The 21,403-nt window shown below is 45.3% G+C and overlaps 1 protein-coding gene across 1 annotated transcript; it reads right to left on the bottom strand.

Annotated features, from left to right (window-relative positions):
* Positions 1–448: 448 nt before the first annotated feature.
* Positions 449–21,090, bottom strand: LOC127607896 (rootletin-like). Its single transcript, XM_052076644.1, has 37 exons — positions 19,956–21,090; positions 19,586–19,712; positions 19,351–19,496; positions 18,317–18,508; positions 18,155–18,238; positions 17,943–18,034; positions 17,693–17,858; positions 17,492–17,598; positions 16,530–16,757; positions 16,341–16,431; positions 15,001–15,087; positions 14,702–14,905; positions 14,358–14,557; positions 13,556–13,738; positions 13,035–13,179; positions 12,818–12,964; positions 12,493–12,723; positions 12,217–12,410; positions 12,015–12,142; positions 11,747–11,916; positions 11,463–11,642; positions 10,779–10,913; positions 10,522–10,665; positions 10,043–10,281; positions 9,809–9,968; positions 9,323–9,490; positions 7,993–8,416; positions 7,065–7,228; positions 6,628–6,748; positions 6,393–6,556; positions 4,700–4,915; positions 3,917–4,141; positions 3,682–3,831; positions 2,495–2,695; positions 2,200–2,331; positions 1,763–1,936; positions 449–1,309 (listed from the first exon to the last, which is right to left on the bottom strand). Exons 1-37 carry the CDS (start codon positions 20,010–20,012, stop codon positions 1,223–1,225), a joined length of 6,063 nt encoding a protein of 2,020 aa, XP_051932604.1. The 5' UTR covers positions 20,013–21,090; the 3' UTR covers positions 449–1,222.
* Between the last annotated feature and the right edge of the window lie 313 nt (positions 21,091–21,403).

The raw sequence follows: 21,403 nt of genomic DNA on the forward strand, positions 1-21,403 counted from the left end.
CTATAAACTCATCACACTGGTGCTGTATTAAGAGATGCGACTGGCTGCGGAGACCCCTCAGTTTGTTTTGCATACTGTACCGTATTAATCACGCGCTTTGTATGTTGTTTTTTTCTTATACTGTACCTAAAATAAAAGTCATTCAGTCAAAGCAGGCACTGACATCAGCCAAGAAGATGACCTCAGCTTTTTGAGCAGCAAGCGGGTAACAAAATGCTTTAAGAAGGCTTCTCCCAAAGCGCGACTGCTGCTTTGTAAAACTATCATCATTAACAGATAATAAAATGTTTTGGTTTTTTTACAACAGCTTTTCAGCATGTGACTGACTCATTTATTCAGGTTCCACAAATGGTTATTCGATGTTACAAACATACTGTACATGTGGCATTGTTAATCATCTGGCAGAGTTCCCGAAACTTAATGCTGCAACTCAAAATGTCAAAAAAAATATTAGCATAAGGCTTTTGGATTCATGTTGGTTGGCATTTGATGTTATTTGTCATGACAGTGACACAGTATATGTTCTCATTCTGAGAAAACAAAAAAAATATATATTTTTGTGTACTAGAGCAGAACCATATCCGGGTAAAAGTTTTGGAAACCCTTGCAGCAGTTACACAGTGAGCCAATACTGTACTGTTGAAATAATTAGCATTTAAAAAAAATATTACTTTTCCGTCACACTTAAAAGTATATGACTTTTTATGCTTAGTACTAAAATAGCGTTTAGTATTGTAAATATGGCCTTTTCACTTTTTCGAGCAATTGTATTGCAGCTCTTCCTCCTGTTAACATAATCGTTGGAATGTGGACGAAAAATAGCTTATACTTTCTTCAAATGACAGGCAGGCTCAAATCCACTTAGTGGCCACTACATTAGGTACACCAGCCCGGTTTACAAGAACCGAACCAGTTTTGCCTTTTCAAAAAGATATGCTCTATTTTGATTGACACTAGAATGACACTGCATCACACTGAGGGCTGCGTTTCGGAGTTTGTTCCCCAGTGTAGCCGAAGAAGGCCACCAAAATTTTAAGAGACATCTCTCAGTATGATGAAGTGCGAAAATGAACGTCTTTATAAAAAACAGAATCGTTGATACAGATCATTCAATTGTGCAGATAATATCGAGGAGTGTGAGTTCACATTTTTGCCTTTCGGCCACCGGTGATGTCATTTTCCCTGATGGTGGCGCGGCTGCTGCTGCTGCTGATTCTTCTTCTCAGTTGGCCGTGGAAAGGAATGAGGACGGAAGTGACGGCTGTCGCCGTTTCATCTCCTCTTGTAGCTGCTCCTTCAGGGTCAACACCTGCGCACAGAACAATTTTCACAGATATGATTCAATCTATTGAATCCCATGCTTCATTTATTTTACACATTTTTAACACATTTCAACATAAAACAAATGACATTTAAACATCCTGCCAAAACAGACGGACAATTGGCCAATTTTTGTCTGTTTTGGTCTCTGTTGTGAAGTTAAACAATTACTATCAAGTATTATAAAATAGTCAATGTCCTGCCTGTAATTCATATTTTTATTGTTGTAATCAGTAAGGGAGCCAAAAATAAGTTCTTTAATTAATTCGATTTTTTTTGGGTTGAAATTATTTGTCCGATTACTATAAACAGTTATCGAAATTTTCATTGAAACCATGCTGCCTGCATCAAAATCAGGCTACCGAACCATGACGCGGTCACACAAGAAAATGTTATTTTGTATTCCCCGACACACTCAGAGTTGCAAGGCCTTGCTACCTACCTGCTCCTCCAGACCTTTGACCCGATGCCGATGCGTGCGTTCCCTGGAGCCCAGAGTCCTCTCCAGGTCCCTGAAGCTGGCCCTCAGCCTCTCAGCCTCCTGCTGGGTCTCATCACGCTGCCTGACCAAACTCTCACACACACTGTGGGACTGCTCCATGTCAGCCATCTGCGTCTACTCATGACACACGCGCGCACACACACACACACACACACACACAGTGAGAGAGGAAGCGTGGGTTGACCATTAAGCATGTTCAAGTCTATAAAATAAAAACGGGATGGATGACATCATGCTTAATGATGGCTTAGGAGATTCAGTGCGAAGCTTAAAAAGAATTTTAAAAACTCCTGTTATAATCTAGCCATCGTGTACCACGTACAGCACATATCAGACAGTCAAATTATCCATCCGTCCCTTGTAGATGTGTATGTTACCTGCAGCATGAGAATCTGTTGCTGGGCTTCCTGCAGCTCCTGTTCCGCAGTGTTCAGGGAGCGATCCAATCGGTTTCTCTCAGCCGAAAGACGCATGCTGCCCTCTTCGCTCTTCAGCTTCTGACGCTCGACCTGAGCAGGGATGCATTTAATTTTCATCTAATGTATAGCCAGAAACTGTGACTGTTGCAGTGTTAGTGCAAGCATCTCTTTTGTTGAGTGGCTCTTATTTAAAAAAAATTTGCGCAACACCCAGGGTTCAGTGAGCCATAGCTTCAAGGTCAGGAGACGATACCTTATCAAGCGTATTCCTCAAGGCATTTTTATCCTTCTCCAACCGCACCGCTTGCCTCTCTGCATCCTTCTTCTCCGTTTCCAGCATGGCCACAGCTTTCTGCAGACTACGCAGACGCTCCTCCACCATGGCCCGCTCCACCTGAGCCACCTGGGCGCCGCGCTGGGCGTCAGCGAGGCTGGACGAACGCTGCCGCAAAGCCTGCCGCACAATGAACGACAACACAAGAGTGGTAGGCAACATCTGAGACGCTAGCGTGCTGCGGATGAAACATGGCGGTCACACGTGGTCTCTTGAGTGAAGCTCCTGAGACGCCGTTAAATAAGGCACAAATCCTCCAAGTGGTCTACGGTGTGTCCAGCTTAAATTTGGCGATGAGTAGAGTACAGGATCCGCAATGTATCCCAGTGGACAACGTCTAGATTAACGTAGATTTGAGCGTGCTTGCCAACAGCCAAGCGTCATGATCCCTACCCCCTTGTGCCGCAGCACATTTGTGCGCTTTGAAAGTTCAGGAGGTGCGCCATTGGAAAATATCCAATTTCATTTAATTCGCGGGAAAATTATGATTGATGCACCGTATTGGCCCGAATATAAGACGGCCCTGAATATAAGACGACCCCCCTTTTTCAAGACTCAAGTTTGAAAAAAGACTTTTTGAACACCAAATTAATTTTTACACAGAAAATAATTACAGTCCATCTGAAACAAATGATCATAGCAATATATATGAGAGATTCAAATCTTAAAATTTCAACATTTAAATATGTAACCTAAAGTGCAATCACATTCGTAAATGAATGGCTTCTGGTTTTTAAAATGTAAATGACATCATACCTTCTCCTCGGCTGCCGGTTAACCTGACCCAATTTTCTCCAGATTGTCTTTAAGTTTCTCCATTTTTTGTTATCACTTCTATTTTTGTCTTCTCTTTTCTTTCTTACCGCTATTTTTTTATTTTTCTTCTTCGTGCTACCGCTATTTTTATTTTTATTCTTCGTGACAGGGGTTCGCTTTGGCCTGGGAGTCAAGTTCAGCAGTCGCTTCAATTGTATCTGGCGCCATCTGGCGTCGTGGATGGGTATAATGTCTAGATCCCGAATATAAGACGACCCCCACTTATTTCAATGCAAAAAACACCGTCTCATATTCGGGCCAATACGGTAGTTGGTGAACAGAATCTCCACCTCCTGGCTCTTGGTGAACTCGGCCTCCACTTGCTCTCGTTGGAGCTGGCTCTGGTGCAGCTCACTCTGCAGGCTGTGCATGCGCTCATTGAGGGTAGCCATGTTGCGCCTGGCCTCGCTTAACGACGAGCGGGATTCATCGATTCGCTCCTGATGGATACAAGGTACCATTAAATTATCATTTTAGTGCATCTACAGCCCCGTTGTCTCGCCCTGATTTTATTTGCGCCCCCACCTGGAGGTGTTGTTTCTCCTGCTCGGTCATACTCAAGGCCTTCTGCAAGGCAGTTAGGCGGCTCTGAGCGCTGCCGTGAGCAGCCGCCAACTCCTGCAGGCTTTGGTTGAGGGAGGCGTTCTTCTCCCGTAGCACGGCTTCGTTTTCCTCGGCTTTGAGCAGAGCCTGAGTCAGTTGCTCCACTTCCGTCTGAAGCAGGGACACTCGGCCTTCCCCGTCTGTTACCTGTGATGTTTACCCCCAAAATAACAGCAGAGGAGTGCAGTGTCAATAATTCCGATTCAGTAAGTTAAAAAAAAAAAAGAGCAGTTATGATCAACCCACTCGGTGATGTGTTAATTTAACAATAAAGTTTAATAATATGTCATTTTTTGGCGGGGGGACACCGAAAATTTTGTCTCCCTCATTTGTCGGCATGAGTGTACTTTGCAAGCTTTGATCTCCCGCATGAACTCCAACGATATACTTCCACCATGTTACCATGCGTATCTACTGCACTGAATTGAAAGGGAATGAGATGAGCCCACAACGGCGCAAACGCCCATTTCTAAACATGTGCATCTATGAAAATATGAAAAGAAGGATAACTCCACCCATGTGAGACACCAAAATATGAGAAAATATGAGAAACTCCTCTCATTATGATATACTGCAGTTGGAAACAACTACAACCACATTATTGAATTTCATGAAACTAAAAACATAAAATAAGCTAATAAAGCAAAAGCATAAAATTACGTTGTTGCTCAGAGAACCAACAAGCGACAAATGATTTGACTGTACCTGTTTAAGCAGAGCCTCATGGCGATCATGGGAGGCCTGGCTCTCGGCCTCCCGGTCTCCGAGGCTCAGTCTGAGTCTCTGCAGCTCGCCTTCCAGACTGCGCCGACCCACCTCAACCCGGGTGGCCCGCGCTTCGGAAGCCTCCAGCGCCTCCCGCAGGCGCCTCCTCTCGGCCTCCAGTCGCAACTCTGCAGCTCGCTGCTTATCCAGTTGTTCCTGGAGAAGTGGAGGGAGGGCAGAGGTGACAGAAGAATTCATTTGTTTGACATTAGGTTTGGAAATGTTAGCTTCACACGTTTCTAAAGCTCTCATTCAAATGTTTGCTCTCTCATCAATGAGGTTTTCCATTATCTGCTACGAGCCATCAGGTGGGAATGTTTTCAAAAGGCAGCACACGTTGCGTTCAAATATACAATGGGAGTAATTCTTTTTGTTGTGTGTTTCGTTATTTCAAGTGGGATGTCAATAAACGTCTTAAAGAATGCTAGGGGAGGGCAAAATAACTTGCATAGCATGCTTGTTGCAAGCATCGATTTTCTTGGATTCTAATGTTTTTATGATCATCACAAGCCAAAATTGATATGGTGATTCATTTTTGATGAATCGCCCAGCCCTAGTGGAAAGTATGTTAACCTCAAAAGAGAACCTGTACAGTCAAGTAAGGTTTGATGATGTGATCATTTAATTCTGGAACATGATTTCCATTTCCATTCTTCCCTTTGGTTATGATAACTTAAAAAAAAAAAGACAAAAAATTGACCATTGTTCTAAAACAGGGGTGCCCATTAGGTAGATCCTGATCTACCGGTAGATCTAAAACAGGTCCCGAGTAGATCTGAAGAGTGTCGAGGAGAAAAAAAAAAAAACAACCATTTGTGTGTCTTTGTACATGTTCGTAACATATTTTTTGGTGTTCATGTACGCTGCACCCTAATCATCCTATCAGTCTCAATTTCACAAAATAAATATTAAAAAAATAAAATCAAGCAGGTAAATCTTGAATTTATGGTGGCGCCTGATTACGTCACCGGAAGTTGTTAGCGCTCAGCAGTCTGCAATTGCAGCTTTTATCGTCATTCTTCTCGTTCAGAGTTTGCTTCGTGTACAATTCACCGAGGGCACGGGCAAAGAATAGGAATCTAGGAGGGTCCAGGGAAGCACTTTAAAATGGTACTTGTGAGCTACGATAGTTAAGTTAGATAGAAGTAGATAGAAGTTAGTTAGATAGAAGTGCGTCGCATGCCTCAGTTTCAGGCTGTTTCTCATCATGGCGTGTGTGCGCGTGTGTGCGTGTGTGTGTGTGTGTGTGTGTGTGTGTGTGTTTGCGCGCGCGCACGTCGGTAAGGGTAGATCCCGTGAGGTCAGTTGATCGAAAAGTAGATCTTCGATCCGAAAAGTTTGGGCACCCCTGTTCTAAAACAAACTGTGTTCAACCTTAGTTGTTCTTCTAGGCTAGATAAGATTTTTTTATGTAGAATTCTGTAGAATCCCTCATAAAAGAAACATTCATACAGAATACTTTGCTTAGTTTGGCATCACAAGCAGACATAAGGAGAGCTTGGCATGAGACGGCACAGGCGGTGAAAGCCCATCTGCTGTTTATTGTATTATCCTGCTCAGATATTGTTGTCGAGTGTCGTGCGGCGTCCATCAGCTGTCACAAACTGTGTAGTAGTCGTGCGCGTATGCGTACCTGTGTGTGCTTCTTTTCCGCTTCACAGGTCTGCAGCACACGCTCCAGCTCCTTCACCCTGTCGGCGAGCGTCCTCCTCTCTCTGTCGCCTCTCCTCACCGCCTCCTCCTGCTGATGGAGCTGAAGCTGGGCGTGCGTCAGACGCTCGTCCAGGCCTCGCTTGCCTACGCACACGCCGAGGCAACATTCGTTCGTGTTGCAGGCACGATGAAAAAGCAGTAGTCACGATGCACACCTTCTTGGTAGTCTTGTAATTTTTTTTGCAGATAAGCGAGGCGACTCTGAGCCAAGTCTCGATCGGCCCTCAGCTCGTCCACCTCCAGCTTGACGGCACCCAACTGACACAGAGCATCGTCCTTGAAAATAAGACATGTAAAGTATTTCAAAAATGTGACCATTGGCAATTCTTGGAACAATTGCAGTGAACCCCCGCGCAGTCACAGTTTGTCATTTGTGAATTCACGTATTCGTGGCGTTATTTTTAACCTATTTTCCGGTATTAATAATTGCTGTTTCGGTGCTCAGGCCAAAGCGATGAACGAATTTTTTTGACGCCATCTTGTGCCATCTTGTGCCATCTTGTTTCAATGGAAATATGTTGAAGTGAGTTCCAAAAGCCGTATTGATACAAAAGTAGTGCTTTGTTCCTATGATTCATTTTGATTCTTTTACCCGCTCTCGGTGTGCTTCGCGGAGTTCCAGGAGGAAGTCCTTCAGACCACTTCGTAGAGTGTCAGGATCGAGCTCTGACTGGGAGAGTGGGAGAGGCGTGACTCCCCTCTCGGGAGAAACGGCTCTGGAGCCCAGAGTATTGTCAGGGGTGCTTGTGTGAAATTCTGTAAGACATTAAGACAGCATCTAAATAGCTGAATCTGATACTGGGGCAAAAAATGCTCACATAGGACCGATATCATTTACATTTCAGAAAAATATACTATTGAAGATATTAATAACTCAATAAGATAGAGAAGGTAAACATGTATCCACCTCCAGGATGTAAACGAACCAAATAATAAGATAAGACAAAAAACACAATCTAATTTGATCAGATTTGTTCAGATATAAGCATCTGAACATATTTAAGGGATTTTGTCTTCTAGAGCAGTCAGGGAATGTTAAATTGGTGTTGTTTTTTTCTTCATCCGATCCAGATTTAACTTGATTAATTGTGTTCAAATAGATTGGTGAGTCTCAATAAATTTGAATAGCATAGAAAATTTCAGGAGTTCATTTAAAAAATGGAGACTTCACACAATAGAAAGACAGACAGACCGCTAGCTAGCTTGACAGACAGCGAGCTAGCCACACAGACAGACAGAAAGACAGACAGATAGAGCTATCGTTTTTATGAGTTATTTCGTGATACTTCGGAACAATCATTGTTGTACCACCTTGAGAATGAGAATTAGCTTAGTTTACTGTATCTTAATTAGCAACAAACATGCCAAACGCAATTTAGTGAAAACCTCCACAGTTTTTAAAAAATTTATTATGAAGAAAAATGAAAAAGAAAAAAAAAGACAAATGTCGACAGAAAGTTGCATACCGGTCCCGCTGAACAATTCCCACAAGTGAGAAAAAGGGCTCATCTGGTTTCTACCTTTAGGAGGCGAGAGAGAGGAGCGTAGCGGTGAGATGCTGTGATGGCGTGACATGGGGCTGGGAGACGCGGAGCTGCCCCCGGGGCTCCTCCCTCTGCCCCCTCTTCCTCCAGCGCCGATGCCAAGTGTTCTGGTCAGCGCCGACTGAAGGCCGCTCAGACGAAACTCCAGGTCCCTCCTGGAGGCCTCGGCTCGCGTTAGCTCAGCCTCAGTGGCGGCCAGTCGTCCCTGGGCCTCGCTCAACTGCAGGCTGTACACGCCGGCCGAGTCCTGGGCTGCCTGCGCGCGAAGCGTCAAGTTCTTGGCTTCGTCCTGCAGCTTCTTCTCGCAGCCTCGGGCCTCTTGAAGCTGAGCGGTCAGTTCTCTTTCGCAAAGCCGCCAGCAAGACTCAGACTCGGCCAGACGTTTCTGAAACAGGTTGACCTGAGAGAAACAAAATGGACAATTGAAGCTGTTTTACTTTTGGGATGAAGATGTTGTTCATGTAGCGGCACCCAGTCCTAAACAACTTTATCTGAATTTAGTTTAGAATTGACTCTATGGATTTAACCTATGGTCACGAGCTATGGGTCGTGACCGAAAGAACGAGATCCCAGATACAAGCGGCCGAAATGAGTTTTCTCCGCAGGGTGTCCGGGCTCTCCCTTAGAGATAAGGTGAGAAGCTCGGTCATCCGGGAGGGGCTCCGAGTCGAGCCTCTTCTCCTTCACATCGAGAGGAGCCAGATGAGGTGGCTTGGGCATCTGATTCGGATGCCTCCTGAACGCCTCCCTGGTGAGGTGTTCCGGGCATGTCCCACCGGGAGGAGACCCCGAGGAAGACCCAGGACACGCTGGAGAGACTATGTCACCCAGCTGGTCTGGGAACGACTCGGGATCCCCCGGGGAGAGCTGGAAGAAGTAGCTAGGGAGAGGGAAGTCTGGGCTTCCCTGCTAAAGCTGTTGCCCCCTCGACCCGGCCCCGGATAAGCGGTAGAAGATGGATGGATCTATGGATTTAACCTTGTGACATTGGAGAATTTCCCACGGCACACCTGATGTCTAAAGCGGTGCAGTGACTGGAAATCGTCCAAATTCTGCCAGTTGTTACATTTAATGTACTGCTGATGCAGTTAACATCAGTTCTATTCTTGACATGACTTGATATAACCTTGGTTTGTTTGCTTGATTCATCTAGTTTGTTGCTACTTCTTGATCTTGTTCTGCGGCTGTTCTTTGTTGTGCTTGTTGGCATAATTTTTTTGTGTCTATTCTTTATCTCTGATCGCCTTGAAAAGGAGCCTAACTCAAGGCAGTAAATCCAAAGAGAAAAGAATTTACGTATCCTCACCTCTCTCTTCAGGGAGTCTTGAATACCTTCGGCTTCAGTTAACTTGTGCTTGAGGCTAAAAACTTCCTTCCCTCTTTCTTCCTCACGCTGCTCCTCCAAGGACAAGCGGGTCTGTAGCTCTGCGACATCCCTGCCTTTCTGATCCTTCTCTGCATCCAGGACCTTCAACTGGAACACACAAAGGCCGTTTATTATGTTGTCATCTGGATGGTGGATTAATGGCTTCTTTGGTTTTCATTTCCTGTCAACGGTTGATCGATCAAAGATAGCCAATTTAACAAAAACAACAACAAAATTCACTTGACCTCAAAATTGGGTCGGAGTATAAATCATTTAGAGTTAATTGTATCTGTCCACATGTCATTTGACGCTACTGTGTAAATCCCCAAACTACACAATTGTTTAAGCTTTCCCAAATATTTTTTTTATGGCCATTCAAATAAATAATCAAATAAAGCAAAGAATCTACACGACGGTCCGTCTCACCTGTCTGCGCATTTCCTGCAGCTCTCGTCGGGCCTCCAGTCGCGACCTTTCAACTTCCCTAAGACAGCTGCGCAGCTCCGTCACCTCCTTCTGAGCGGATGAAAAATTCTCCTGCAGCACGGTCAGTCTCTGCTCCTTCTCCTCGCACTGTCGCTTCACACTGAACCAACACACACTCACGCTGTCCAAAGTATCCTAAACGACGCCTAAATTTCTGTCTTTGAGAGCGCCCACCTGATTCTCTCAGTCTCGGCCCCCCGTAGAGTTTCCCTCAGCTGGCAATTGGACTGGCTGAGGGTGTCTCGCTCCTTGAGGGTGTCGTTCAGACTGCGACGCAATTCCGTGCCTTCCCTTCTGTAGTTTTCCGCTTCGTCCTGCGTTTGGTTGAGACGACGCTCTGCCTCCAGCGTGTCTCGCCTGAGCTCATCTCGATTCTCCTCGCTGACAGCCAGAGAAGCTTTGCACTTGTTGAGCTGAAGCGAGAACACATAAGTTAGAAATGAACAGCTGGAATGAAATACAATAATGGACGTGCTGCCATTTTTCCGCAGACTTAGAAAGAAATATGCTGGCCAGGTTGGAAAATATTATATATCTATTTTTTACACTATGACGCCATTTTGACTCTTGAGAGCACAATGTAGAGCAATGTAAATTCAGCTTGACTGAAAGCGTGACTCGTGCGCCTTGAACATCGCTCCAGAATTGCGCACCTCTTTGACAGCACCATCAGCACGTGACTGAAAGTCGCTCAGAGTCGCTCGCAGACTTTGAAGATCCTTTTCGTGAAGGGCAGAAGCGCCCTCGAGCTGAGACCGAACCGCTTGTAGCTCACTGGTTAGAGCACTCACCCTGGCCTGGAAAAGAAATGGATTTCTGTCAATGTTTTAAAATAAGGATACATTGACAGCAGTAAAACATTTTTTGTTGTGTTTTTTTACAATGGTATGTTGTACTTCTTATGTTTCACCTGATCTTGCTCTTTGCAAAGAGCCGCTGCTCGGGCCTTGCGCTCGGCCTCCAGAGTCAAGGCTGACAACTCGGCCTGCAGACTGGACACTCTGTCACACAGCGCCGTTTTCTCGGCCTCCTTCAGTGACAGAGCCTGGAAAGATGAAAATAAAGCGGTGCCTTGATTCAAGAGCTTGATTTACTCTGTGATCATGTTCGTAACTCAAAGCACTCGTATCTCAAAGCACCTTTCCCCAATGGAATCAAACCAAATGGATTCATCTGTTTTTTTTTTTGGGCAACGATTTTTGCATTGTGTGTTAGCATTTAGCTAGTGGACCTTTGCTTTGGTTAAATACACATTGTGCATTTATGATTGTTTTCTGTTTACTTTTACAGTCAACTTCAACCGGGATTAGCAATAAACAGCTTGATGAGAGCTCATGCCCATATTTGGAAGAGTGGATCGATATCTGTCAACCTGATGCTTGGAAAGATTGCAGACAGCTTTAGGATGAACTGGAACAGTAACTTCCGGTTTTCAAATGAGCACACACTGCAATATTTATGGAAAGGTCCAGACTCATACGCTCAACCTCAACATTTCTTCCATTTTCCTACATACCTTTTCCACACAGCGTTTTGTTTTTTTTTTTCATTCAAATGCTTGCGTCATCATCATGTGTCCAAGTGCGATGCTAACCTGTTGTTTCTCTGCTTCCGCCTGCAGCAGACTCTGATCTCGATCATGCAGGAGAGTCGTCAGATTGCGCTGCAGCTCCTCCTTCTCTTTTTGTGCTTTGTGAAGCTCTTCCTCCACCTCGCGCCTCAGCTTTTTCAGAGCGCTGTCATGGGCCACCGTGAGGCTCTGCCGCAGGGCTTCCTGTGGATGGGACCGGCCACAACCACAAATAATGATGATGTGATCTAATACTGATTTGTGACATTATTTATTGCCATCTGGAACCAGGCGGCGAATGACCTCACCTTTTCTGTGACAAGTTTCTCCACCTCCTCCTGATGTTCGCAGCTGGCCTTGCGCAAAGCTTGCTGGGCCTCCAGATGCGCCGCATTCAACGTCTGAGTCAGAATGTGTTTTTCCCGCTCGACTTGCGCCAGTGCGCTCTCTGCCTCAGAACGAGCACGCCTCGACTCAGCTGGAAATCATGGAAATAAAATAGAAAAAAAAATGGCGGGTTGACGTTTATCTCTGTTGAGAGCAAAAAAAAAATCGTCCTCCTTCCGTATTGTTCACCTGTTGCCGTTTCAATGCGCGCTCGAAGGTTTTGGTTGTCTACGCCGAGCTGCTCCTTGCATGACTCCACCTGAGCAAGTTGATGCTGCACCTCAAAGAGAGCGGTCTCCAGAGACTCACGCTCCGACCTGCGCGCGTAAAAACCCACACGTTACAAAAGGCCTGCGACGGTGTTAAAATGATTCCCCGGCTGTAGACGCGCCTGTAAGCGGAGAGTTCTTCCGACAGAGCGGCGTTTTCTCTCTCGGATGCCGTCAGCTGGACTACAAGAGACGCTTTGTCTCTGGCCAGTTCCGCCCGACTGCGCCCGACTTCCTCCAAGGTGGCTTCGTTCTGTTGGCTTACTCCTCTGGCGAGGCTTAATTCAGAACCCAAGGAGGTCACCTCAGTACAGAGCTGACAAGGAGGTCCCCAAAAGAGAGCATGTCATATTGATAAATGAACTCCTATTTATCAATATGACAGACAACACCTGTACCTGTGTGACTTTCTCCTGCAGCTTAAGTCTCTCGGCCCTGAGACTCTGGAGCTCCGCCTCCATCCCCACACGCGTCAGCTCAGTATCCTGCAGGGACTGGCGCAGAGTAAAGCGGGAGGAGTCCAGCTCCATTCGGTCCTGCTCTAACCGGACCAGCTCATCTTTGATGGTCATCTTCTCTTGCTCGGCCTCACGTTTCTGAGTTTGCAGCAGGGCCTTCTCGTCCTCCAGCTAGTCGCAGAGTTCATGTTGAACCCAATCGATATTGCCCCAAAAATCAATATATAAATCAATATATAATCACAATAAATCAATTATGATCTACCTGAAGTATGTAGGTATTAAGGTCGGTTTTATCTTGGGACAGCGCCTCGTTCATGCTGCACATTTTGGTCAAAGAGTCCCTTAATGCCGCATCCTCAGATTGGAGTTTATTGATCAGTAGAGAGAATTCTGCATTGCTGCTCTCCGCCTAAAAGAGAAAAACAAAGGTCAGAGTTCGGGTCGCTAAATAGGACGAGACGGTCTACCGGCGTACATACCCGAGTGAGCGCTTCAGAAAGTTGGGCTCGCTCTTTCTCGAGCAACTGCCTCGCAGCTTCCGCCTGCTGCTGAGTCTCCCTCACTGTAGAAAGCTCACCACGCTGGGCGGATGCTCGGCTTTCACTCTGGTCCCACTGCTTCTGGCTAAAAGCACACACAGACACACACACACCCATTAAAAAAATGTAAATGGCATTTAGGATATGGTTCAGTTAGCCAGTGGTGGCTTTGTGAATTTAGGTACCGGTAGCTGTCCAGATTAGCATTAGCTAACCGCTACATGGTTGTTTAGTGATTTGAATTCCATTTATTCACCCTTCTACTAATCTCCCCACACATCACCCTGCTCATTATCTGTTACGCAATTTACAAGAAGAAGGCGCAATCATGCGAGCCAAAGAGAATCGAATCAAACTGTCCCGAATGACTTCCAGTAAGCGTATGTGCCCTGCCCGGGCGAGACTTTGCGGATTAGAGTGCGAGTCGGCAACGCTGACTCACTTTCAATTAGCCTACTTACATCCTCTGAACCTCAGCCTTGGCGCGGTCCCTCTCCAGGACCGCGGCCTCCTTCTCCTCCCTCTGGTGGTCTTTCTCCCGCTGTGCGGATGTCAGAAGCAGCTGCAGCTTCTCACAGTCCGTCTGCAGAGTCTGATTGCTGTTCTGAGTTGCCTTCATGCTCTGCTCCAAGCTCACTTTCTCACTGCAGCAGGGATGAGAGATTGAAATGTTACATTTACAGGAAAAATGAGACACTTGGTAAAAATATATTCAATCATTCATTCATCTTCCGAGCCACTTGATCCTCACTAGGGTCGCGGGGGTGCTGGATCCTATCCCAGCTGTCTCCGGGCAGTAGGCGGGGGACACCCTGAATCGGTTGCCAGCCAATCACAGGGCACACAGAAACAAACAACCATTTGCACTCACACTCACACCTAGGGACAATTTAGAGTGTTCAATCAGCCTGCCATGCATGTTTTTGGAATGCGGGAGGAAACCGGAGCACCCGGAGAAAACCCACGCAGGCCCGGGGAGAACATGCAAACTCCACACAGGGAGGCCGGAGCTGGAATCGAACCCGGTACCTCTGCACTGTGAAGCCGACGTGCTAACCACTGGACTACCAGCCCGCCGGTAAAAATATATGATGACACCAAATATATGGAAATATAGAGAAATAGAAATAAATGCATGTGATGTTTTAAAGTTCCTGTATTGCATATAGTGGTGGGAAAGGTGTGATGCGACGCGGGTAAAGGAGTGTTTTCCATTCCCGACTTTAACACATGATAGAAACAAATCAATTACAAATACGGAACCTGGCCAGTGTGTCTCTCTCCAGCCTGAGGCGGTCCTTTTCTCGCTGCGTGGTCTCTTTGTCGCGCTGGGCGGCGTCTCGCTCTCTCTGCAGCGTGAGATGTCGTTGATCCGCTTCTCTTCTGACCGTATCGGCCTCAGCGAGCTGTTTTCGTAACTGCTGTATGGAGGACTGGGCTGACAGCAAACGCCCTCGGGCATCCTGCCGACAAAACAGAGATGTAGGAGGGTTGGAAGAGAGTATTTCATTGATCAATGTGCAAGTGCAGGTTGATGCAGTCCTCTTTTTGAATCTTGTACAATTCTGCACGTGTGTGTAATGTTGTGGGAAGTCAGCGTATGTCACCTGCAGCAAGAGTGTCTTGTGCGTGACTGCCGAGCGTAGAGCAGATAAGGTTGCTTCCGGGGGAGCTGAGAGCGTTGTCAACCTTGAGGGGGAGGATGACCTCCGTTGAGGAGCAGCAGGGGAGGAGCTGTGGATAAAGGCCAGTAGTGGGGCCGCAGAGTTGTCCTGATCTGCCTCCGACGAGTCTGCGTCTGTCAAGACCGTCTAGGGGGGGGGAAAAAAAATCAATAGCATGATGAACTTCCATCCTAACAGTCTGAAGAAGACATGGCCATATGTGCAGCAGTTTTTTTTTTCACCTGAGCGATGTCACGCAGCGTGTCCAATAACGTCTCAGTGTGAGCTCTCATCAGCTGCATGTCACTCCCATCATTGTTGCTCTGCTCCTGGAGGCAACGTAGAATGGAATATATAATCAAAATCTAAATTGATCCTGTATCAGATATTATGCCGTTTCAAAGATAACAATGCTCAGTTTTGATTTCCAAAGAGACATATGTTGTTTTGTACTTTGTAGCACCGAGGAACTGCACAGCAATGTACGAGAAGGTGTTTGTGACATTTTAGTGACATAAGAAAGCTACACAAAGATATTGAAAATATTTGACAGATTTGAAACATCTAGTATAATCTTCTTCTTTTCCTTTCGGCTTTTCCCGCCTTGATGAAATGTCAAGTATGATGGAGACCAAAATATTAAAGATCTTCTTTAATTACTGTATTTCATACGGTGGACTTTGCTGTAAATCGTTTCGTTTGTTTGTTTATTGAACATAAAACACATACAGTAATAATTTGACAGAAAATATTATAGATAAAAAAGTAAAAAGAAAGAAATCAGTCTTCATTCAACACATGTATTATGTTCATAAATGAAACTGTGGACAAATTAATACTCAAATTAGTCTAAATGCTGCACCTCAGATTAGATAGCTGATTCGCTAGCTAGCTAGCTAGCCAGATAGATAGATGAACATGTTTTCTTATACATGTACATTCTCATTGTATTATTATTTACTGCATTGTAATTTACCTTATTTAAGTGTGGATTAATTGTGTAAAAGTATGTTGAAGTCTGTAATATGCTCATATTTGGTCATGCTGTATAACTTTCCCATGCGCTCAGTGTAGCTTTGCGTCCTTGTAACGATCATCACCTAGAATTGGAGTACTCCCTGCTGAAGACGCACAAACTTAGGAATGCGCCAAGCTGAGAATCGATTTAGGAGAAACGAAAGTTATATCACACCGTGTGTCTCGGTACCGCCCTTCTGATGGTATAAAAATGATATGATTCTCTTCCTGCTTTGCACTCGTGACCCGCAGCCATTGTTTGTAATTCACGGGTGCCCGGAATATTCTGTTACTAAAAGCTTCAAAGGAACTGTTCATGGACTCCAGCCTTTATTTTAAGAACCAACATTCCCCTCGTCTGAAATTCAACGAACACGTGGAGGAAAGAAGGCCGCTTTCCTCCAACAACATATAAAAAACGAGTACATTTTTTGATTTAACATAAAAAAATTTTTAAAATGTTTCAATGCATTTGACTTATATAGACCCAACCCCGAATAGATGCCTAAATCTGCTATAACATTTTTGAATGACAGCAGCAATCCTGTACTGAGTCTCCACTCACCTCGAGCTTCCTGGACAGAAGAACGAGTTCTCTCTCTTTCTCCTCAATTTTGCCTTTCAGTCTTTCCTCCTCACGGACAGAGTCCGACAACCTATTGATTGGCACACAAAAGACCATAATTGGTCATTTAATCATTTACATCCGTGATAGGTTCTTCGATTTTGGTGGCACTGTGTAGCAGCCTCTGACCTAAGGTTGAGCTCGCTTCTCTCTGCGTCCGTCCTGGCCTGAAGGTTCATCATCTCAGACACTCGTTCCCTCAGTTGCCGCTCCAGTTGGATCCTGAGGGCCTTCTCGCTCTCCAGGGCCAACGCGACTCCTCCCTCTCTGGTGCTCAGTGTGACAGAAAGACCCGCGCAGGACACCTGTGCAGAGTGCGACGCCTGAGCCAGCTCGTTACGCATCTCTGACAAGTCTCTGGAGGGTAGAGAGCGGGACAGAAATGAGCATGGGAGGGAAATTTACATCTTTCATTAAAAAAAATCACAATGTCAATCCATCTACCCAGGTAACCATGATCACACACATCATCGTTGCATCCATTTATCCCTTCCATACATCGACCAATACGTCATTTGTCCCCAAACCACCTTCTATCCATCAATTTGTCCAACCATCTTCCCAGCCATCAATCAGTGCGTCGCTCCATCAAACCAACCACCCAGCTAACTATCACCCATCAATCCATCCAACATCCAGCCACCCATCTAGTATAACATCTCGCCGTCATCCACCATCCATCAATCAAGGCATTTGTCCAGCTCCCAACCCATCCATCCATCCACCTTTTGATCAGCACATCGATTCATCCAATAGTTCAACTGTCCATCCACCAACAACACATCGATCATCCAGCGATCATCTATCTGTCCATCATCCGTTCATCTATCCATCCATCATTTGTCTACCCATTTACTCTTCCAGCAGTGCAGCTTTCACCTCACCATCCATCCATCAGTCCACCTCTCCATCTATTCATCCATAGGTGCTCCTCTCCCATCAATTTGTTGATATCCATCCATCGTGTGTCCATCCATCTACCAGTGTAGATCCATTCATCTATCAGTGTATACATCCATGCCTATACCAATCCATCCATCTGCGCAGCTTTTATCTTCCCATCTGTCAACCATCCATGCCCATCTACATACCTTTCAGTGGCACTTTTCAATTCACAGATGTGCCGACGGAACCCGACTACTTGGCGCCACAGCGACAGCAGGCGGCTGTGCTCGCTGCTGAAGTGACTGTGGAAAGACTGAGGAGAGTATCACAGACCATGAAAAAAAAAGAAAAAAAAAGGCGGCGACAACCGCAAATGCAAAAAGGCATGGTAAGCATCCTTGTGGCACCTCTTCCTCTCTCCTCCAGTCGGACTCCTTTTGTTCCAGTTCTTCTCGGGCTTTCGTCCAGTCGGCAGTGAGCCTGCGGATGTCCTGGCTGAGAGCTTCGTTGGCCAAACTGGCCTGCTCCAACTGCTCCCTCAGCATGCCGTTCACCGAAGACAGACTGCTGCTCCTGAAAATAGAACATGCTTGATATTGCTGATCGAGGGTAGTAAAGCCAAAGAACGCCACAGTTGAGTTTTCAGTCATCACCAACCGATGTTGTTCTTCTTCAAGACGGATTAAAGCATCCTCAAGGTTGCTGTTCGATTCATCTGGACAGCGACCGTTTGGCGTTTCACTGGATTCCTAATTGAAAACACGATTTTACTCTTGCTCTATGTCTCTTATATTAATTACAAAGTAGTACAGAGTAGCAAAAAAACAAAAACAAAAAAGATTCCTGTCAAATCATCAATAGCTGCTCACACTCAGCCTGGGTTTTTCAAACTCTGTCGATTTCTGCTGCAACATTTGTTCCAGATCTCCGCACCTCTTCTTGTACTGAAGCACCTAAAGTCACACAGCGCATTCATCAGGAACGCCTTCACAACTACATCACATGTGAAGGTGCAGCTGTATAATACAAACCTTAGCCTGCAACCTCTGCACGAGCTGCGCTTGCCTCTGCTGCCCTTCCTGATACGCGGTGAGTTTTCTCTTGTAGGCCGCCTGCTCTTCATCCAGCCGCCTCCGCAGATCCACGTTCTGCTGAGCCAGGCTGCGAGACTCCGGAGAGTCATGGTCGCCATCCCCGGAATCGAAACGTAGCGTCTGCTCCAACTGTATGGAGCGAGGAAGAAATAAGAAATGCGCAAATATGTGGATGCTTTGCTACCAATGAGACAGAATAAGATAATGAATGTGTAGCCCAAGAAAGCGAAGGAGCAAACAAAATGTTATCAAAGTAGTTTTTGTCCCTTTCCCATAGCTAAATGAGGTAAGCAAAATAGTAGATACAGTTCTCAGTATCAGTGCCGAACGATTTTGAAATGTAATCTATTGTAATTGGAGTTGGGGGTTGTTGAAATTGTTTTTTTCCCCCAAACTGCAGCCTTTAAAGTTTTGAAAATTGCATTTAAAACATTGTAATGTCAATATGAATTTGCTGAATTGTTCAGCCCTACTCAGTCTGATGCAGTCCAGTCCTTCATCACTGTTAACCGCAGCCACATTGAAAATCACATTATTAAAAACACTTCCTTACCAAGCCAATCCATAAATATGATCATTTTTGAGATGAACCAAATTCGATTGTACAAGTGTACCTAATATTGTGGCCCATTCATACATATTATTTTGAACAGTGTTTGTTGGAATGCTCCCTTTTAATTCAAAACTGCCCGCTGTGCCCCGCCCACAAAGAGACCCTCATCAAAACCACTTCAAGCCCCTGTTTGCAGTCGCCCCGGGTAACAAATGCCATGGCAACAGTGCACTTCAGTTCATTCCAGGCACTATCACCTGGGAGACCACTAAATCGCAGACAAAGAAAGAGCAAAAAAAAAGACACCCCCCCACGCCCCTCCAAAAAAAAAAACCCACTGAACAATGTCCTCCAGAGCATGTTATTTTCACATATGGCACTTGCCGAGTCAGGCACAGACATCTTCCGGGCTCCTTACCCTCTCGCTGATAGCGCTGTACTTGATGGCCAGCTCGTCGCGGTCTGCTCTGCTGTGTGCCAGCAGGTCCTCCAGCTTGGCCAGCTCTCCCTGAAGGACCCGATTCTCCTCCTGGAGGGACATGACTGAGGACATGGCCCCTGTAGCTGCAACGACCAGAACGAGAGCATTGAGAAGACAGAAAGGCTACTGAATATACTGTACTCAATATTTTATTTTCATTGAGGCCACTCACAGTTTTCGTTGAGGTTCTTTGTGACAATTTCACGAACTCTTGCCGGTAGACATGTAGGTGGGGCATCCGGCGAGGGGCCCCGGACAGTCAGCCTCTTCTCTTCAGATAAAACACTCTCCTCCAACCTCTGATGAGCAAAGTGGACATTTGCGCATGAAACTGTGAAGTGCACAAGGCGACACTCGGTGAACATTGTGCAATGTAGCTCAGGGCAACGCAAAGACAACACGAAGAAAAGTGATGATGACAGTGGAATGTGTATTCAGGCTGCAATAAAACGACAAATGCAATCAGATACACGTCTGAAGCCATGTTTGCCGGTTTGTGTGTGTGTGTGTTAGTGTGTGTGTGTGGTTCCGGTGGAGATCACCTGTATCACCGACTCCAGTTTGTTGGAATCGCTGGCCTTGTTTTCTGCTACACTCATCGCAGCAGAAAGGATGAACTCCAATGAATTTAAGAAAGAACAAAAAAAAATTTTTGAATCTAGTGTTTAAGGCGAGCCGATAGCGTTGGAGGCAGACGCGTAGTATGCGTCCTCCTCGCCTCCTCCTCACAGATTGAGGGCAGCAGGATTAGCAGGTTTAAAGACACACAGCCCTCCACCTCAACCCTCCCACTTCCCCTCTACTCCCACACACGGACCAGCCCACACACTCACTACAAAGGGTTGCACGAGAATGAAAATGACTTCATATGTTAGGGTTAGCAGACAGGCCTTGAGTGGAAAAAAAAGCTTTTGTTTCGAAACTCAGTCTGTGATTGTCTTGTTTTGTCACTTATTCTGCAGTTGCTTCTGTTGCTACTAATTTCATTTTAAACTGATGAACATAAAATGTAATATATGGGAAGGATGAAGGGAAGCGAGCTACTTTCTCAGTGCAAATATGGATCTGTTCTCAGGGCATGTTCCGTAATATTGAGACTTTTTCTGTGAGACGATCATTTCATTGTTATATTTTTAATGTACTTATGTATGTTTTTTTAAGTGATTATTTTATTGCACGTTATTTTTTCTTCTGTTCATTTTGTAACCTTTTTGTACCTATTGTCCTCATGACTCTTAATTTGTATTCATTTTTCAAGTACGTGTTCAATGTGCAATGTCATTCACACACATTATTATTTACACATTTTTCATGGGAGGTATCATAATTGATCAATATGTCATTATAATTCATTGTCAACATTGCGCACATTGTATAACTATTGCTTGAGCATATTTTGACTACAATTACTTACCACACACCAACAGGCAACACCTTAATCTCATTTATTCTATCTACTCTTCTCTCAAATGCCGCTCTTGCATTTGCTTTTTCAGATTGTTGGTTGCTTGTATGTAAGTGTTTATTTGTCAGTACGAACTGCTGCTGTGACAATTTCATTTCCCCCAAGGGATGACTAAAGTATCCATCTAGTCATTGGCGAAATACTTTTGTTAACAACGTTGCAACAATTTTCTGTAAAAGGAACTTGAATGTAACATTAAGAGGATTTCTGCACGACTTTGTTAGGATTGTCAATTTGTCACAGTGACCAACAGTGAATACCAGAAACCCCCCCCCCCCCGCTACCAAGACCCCCGCTTGCCCTTGACACTTGCATTCATTTGAATTCCCTGATTGTGAGAACACTTACTTTTTCATGTTAACTTCGCCATCACAACTACCTGCACCCTGAATTCCAAGGTTAAAGACGCCACCCTGACCCGAAAATGCAGAGGATCCAAACAAAGACGAGTTGTCCATATCAACGATTAAAAAAAAAAAAAAAAGCAAATAAAGTGGTTGAAGTAGATAGTGTAACGCGGCAGCA

Source organism: Hippocampus zosterae, chromosome 9 (assembly GCF_025434085.1).
Source record: "Hippocampus zosterae strain Florida chromosome 9, ASM2543408v3, whole genome shotgun sequence".
Lineage (NCBI taxonomy): Eukaryota > Metazoa > Chordata > Actinopteri > Syngnathiformes > Syngnathidae > Hippocampus > Hippocampus zosterae.

What these genes read in the sequence shown, in the direction of transcription:
- LOC127607896 (XM_052076644.1), bottom strand. Translation starts at nt 20,012, where the DNA reads ATGAGTGTAGCAGAAAACAAGGCCAGCGATTCCAACAAACTGGAGTCG. An exon ending in AGAAGCGAGCTCAACCTTAG is followed by an intron (nt 16,432 to 16,529) that starts GTCAGAGGCTGC and finishes GCCAATCAATAG; the next exon opens with GTTGTCGGACTCTGTCCGTG. An exon ending in CGCTGCGTGACATCGCTCAG is followed by an intron (nt 14,906 to 15,000) that starts GTGAAAAAAAAA and finishes CCCCCCCCCTAG; the next exon opens with ACGGTCTTGACAGACGCAGA.